Source organism: Zophobas morio, unplaced genomic scaffold (genome assembly GCF_036711695.1).
Source record: "Zophobas morio isolate AGI-343-1 ecotype UQ-CSIRO unplaced genomic scaffold, CSIRO_AGI_Zmor_V1 ptg000046l, whole genome shotgun sequence".
Taxonomy (NCBI): Eukaryota; Metazoa; Arthropoda; class Insecta; order Coleoptera; family Tenebrionidae; genus Zophobas; species Zophobas morio.
Window position 1 is genome coordinate 7,155,688 of NW_026972151.1, and position 2,776 is coordinate 7,158,463.

At 33.6% G+C, this 2,776-nt stretch overlaps 1 protein-coding gene across 1 annotated transcript; it reads right to left on the reverse strand.

Moving 5' to 3' along the window:
• Positions 1–885: 885 nt before the first annotated feature.
• LOC135142191 (uncharacterized) lies at positions 886–2,350 on the reverse strand. Its single transcript, XM_064073861.1, has 4 exons — positions 2,222–2,350; positions 1,891–2,135; positions 1,346–1,822; positions 886–1,252 (listed from the first exon to the last, which is right to left on the reverse strand). The coding sequence occupies exons 1-4, from the start codon at positions 2,348–2,350 to the stop codon at positions 886–888; spliced, it is 1,218 nt and encodes a 405-aa protein (XP_063929931.1).
• Positions 2,351–2,776: the final 426 nt, after the last annotated feature.

The window sequence follows — 2,776 nt, forward strand, 5'->3', positions numbered from 1 at the left end:
TGAAACTTTTGCAGTTACCATTTCATTTTCTTGTTTTCTACCTTTTTCTTTTCTTCGAAATTTCTGTTTCGGCTTGCTTAAATTTCATTTTGAAAATAAAATGCTCGTGTCCTACTTCTGACCCTTTCCTCACTTTTACGTCTTGTATTTTTTTCTAAATTTCATTCTTGATTAGGAAACATTTTTTTGTTAAAATGTTTCCTAATCTAATCCTAAATTTCTGTTATTTAGCTCATTCTCTAAGCAGATTTCTATTGTTTTTTCTTCATTGATATTTTTGAACTTTTAATTATTTTATTGTTGCTTTTGTCGACTTCTTCCTCTAATTTTTTTGGGTGAGTGTTGGTTTTATCCATATCCTACTGTTATTGCTTAGTCTTCATAATTTTCCTCTTGCTTTATGTTGATCTAAGTTGTTGCATATTACACCTTTTCCTTCGAACAACTTCTCAAAGTGCTGTCTTCACTTTTTCATGATTTTTATTTTTTCCTCTACACCTTTCCTTTTTCATCTTTGATATATTTTGGGGCTTGTGGTACTTCTTGTTCCGTTTCTTCTATCACTCCTGAATTTGAATTCTCGTTGTGGTTTGGGAAACAATTGTTTGTGTGGTTAAAATTTGTATTTCTGATTTTTGGATCATTCTATTTTCTACATTTGGTATTTTCAACCTTTTCGCCATATTTCCCTTTGTTCCAGATCTTTCTGTTTGGGTCTTCAACTGTAATTATTTTTTTACTGCTTTTGTCTATTTCTTCTTGTAATTCGTCGAAGGAACGATTCTTATCGTTTTGTGTGCGTCTTGGGTTTATTCTTATTGTTCTGGAGTCTTTATAACTTTCCTCTGCCCTTATCTTGTTCTGAATTGTATATATGTATACATATTAAACTTCTCGCAGGCATAGCTTTGAGATGAGTCTCCATTCCTTTAGTTTTTTTGCGTTCTTCCTCCAGTCCTGTTTTTGTTTTTCTGTTAGGTCTTCCTGTATCGCGTCTTTCCACTTCTCCCTTGGTCTGACTCTTTTCCTTTTGCTCTCCGGAATTTTCCACACCACCATTTTAACTTTTCTTTCTTGGGTTATTCTTTCTAGGTGTCCTAACCATTGCAATCTTTTTATTTTTATGAAATTGCTTACAACTTTGTCATTATATAAATCATATATTTCTACATTAGTTCTTCTTTCCCATCTGTTTTCTGTTTGTTTCCCTCCAAGGATTTTTCTAAGTATCTTCCTTTCCCAAATTTCCAGTCTTTGTTTCATTTTATTTGTCATAATCCATGCCACGCACGCGTATGTTAAGATTGGTCTCACTATGGTTTTATCTATTCTTAGTTTTGTTTACCTTGATTTTTCTTTACTTTTCATAATTTTTCTTAAACCTCCTGCACAGTTGTTACTTTTAGCAACTCTCAGTTCTATTTCTTTGTCTTCTTGGCATTTGTTGGTTATCAACACCCCTAAGTACATCAATATTTCTACTTCTTCAAATTCTACTTTTATTCCTTTTTGTCTGTCCATTTGTAGGTTGTTTTTGTTTCTACTCCCACAGTTCGACCACAAGTCGACCTCTTCTGCTTGTCTCATTAGCTTTGCTATTATCCTTTCTAATTCCTTTCTGTTCGTAACTAGTAGGATTAAATCGTCTGCGTAGGCTAGACATTGATGGCTTCTATTGAATAGTAGACCCTTCCTGTTTATATCACTTTTCCTTATAATACCCTCTAGAACCAGATTGAATAGAGTTGTTGACAACGGATCACCTTGTCTGAGTCCTTGTTTAACATTGAAACTGTCGCTGGTTTTTCCTTTTACTGTTACCCTGCTTATTGTGTTTTTCAATGTCATTTTTAGTTCTCACAATATGTTTATCAACTTCGTCCTATTCACCGTATGGTAATCTTTTTTGAAGTCCACGAAGAGTAAATGAGTAGGAATTTCATTTCGTAGTTTCCTACTATGATTTGTTTCAACACAAATATTTGATCGATTCTCCCTCTTCCTTCTCGAAAGCCTCCTTGATATTCTCCTAGAGCTTCTTCCATATATCCTTCAGGTCTTCTTTTTATTATCGATGCCACTGTTTGTACGTAACGTCTAATAAAGCATTGCCACGGTAGTTTTCGCAGCTTCTTCTGTCACATTTTTTAAAGAGCGGTGTTATTAGTGGTTCTTTCCAGCTATGCGGCATTTCTTCAGTTTCCCAAACTTGCTTTATTACCAGCTGGATATCGTCTTTCAGTTTTTCACTTCCATATTTTGGGCTTTCTTTTGCAATTTCATTGCTCCCTGGGCTTTTGTTAATCCTCATCTGATTTATGATCTCCTCTATCTTTTCTCTTGTTGGCATTGCTATACTTTCATTACTTAAAGTTCATTTTTTTGGTACTTGTTTTTGCTCTTCTCTCTCATCTCCTCTGATTTCGCTATTTAATATTTGTTTGAAGTACTGTTCCCATCTTTTTAATTTTTCTTCATCGTCGCCTATTAAGTTGCCTTCTCTGTTTTTTATATATTGCGTAGATTCGTGTTTTGTTGACTTTACGTTTTGTATGTCTTTAAAAAGTTTCTTATCTCTTTCTTCTGGTATGCTTCCCCTATAGTTTTTATTTGTTTTTCTAAAAGATCATTTTTTTTCCTGCGCCATATTTGCTTAACTATCTTTCTTTGACTGTTATAATTTCTTGTACTTTCTTCGTTTCTTATCTGCAGCATTATCATTCTGAGTAATTTTGTATGTCTTATTTCTGCTTCGTATTCTTCGTCTAACCATTCT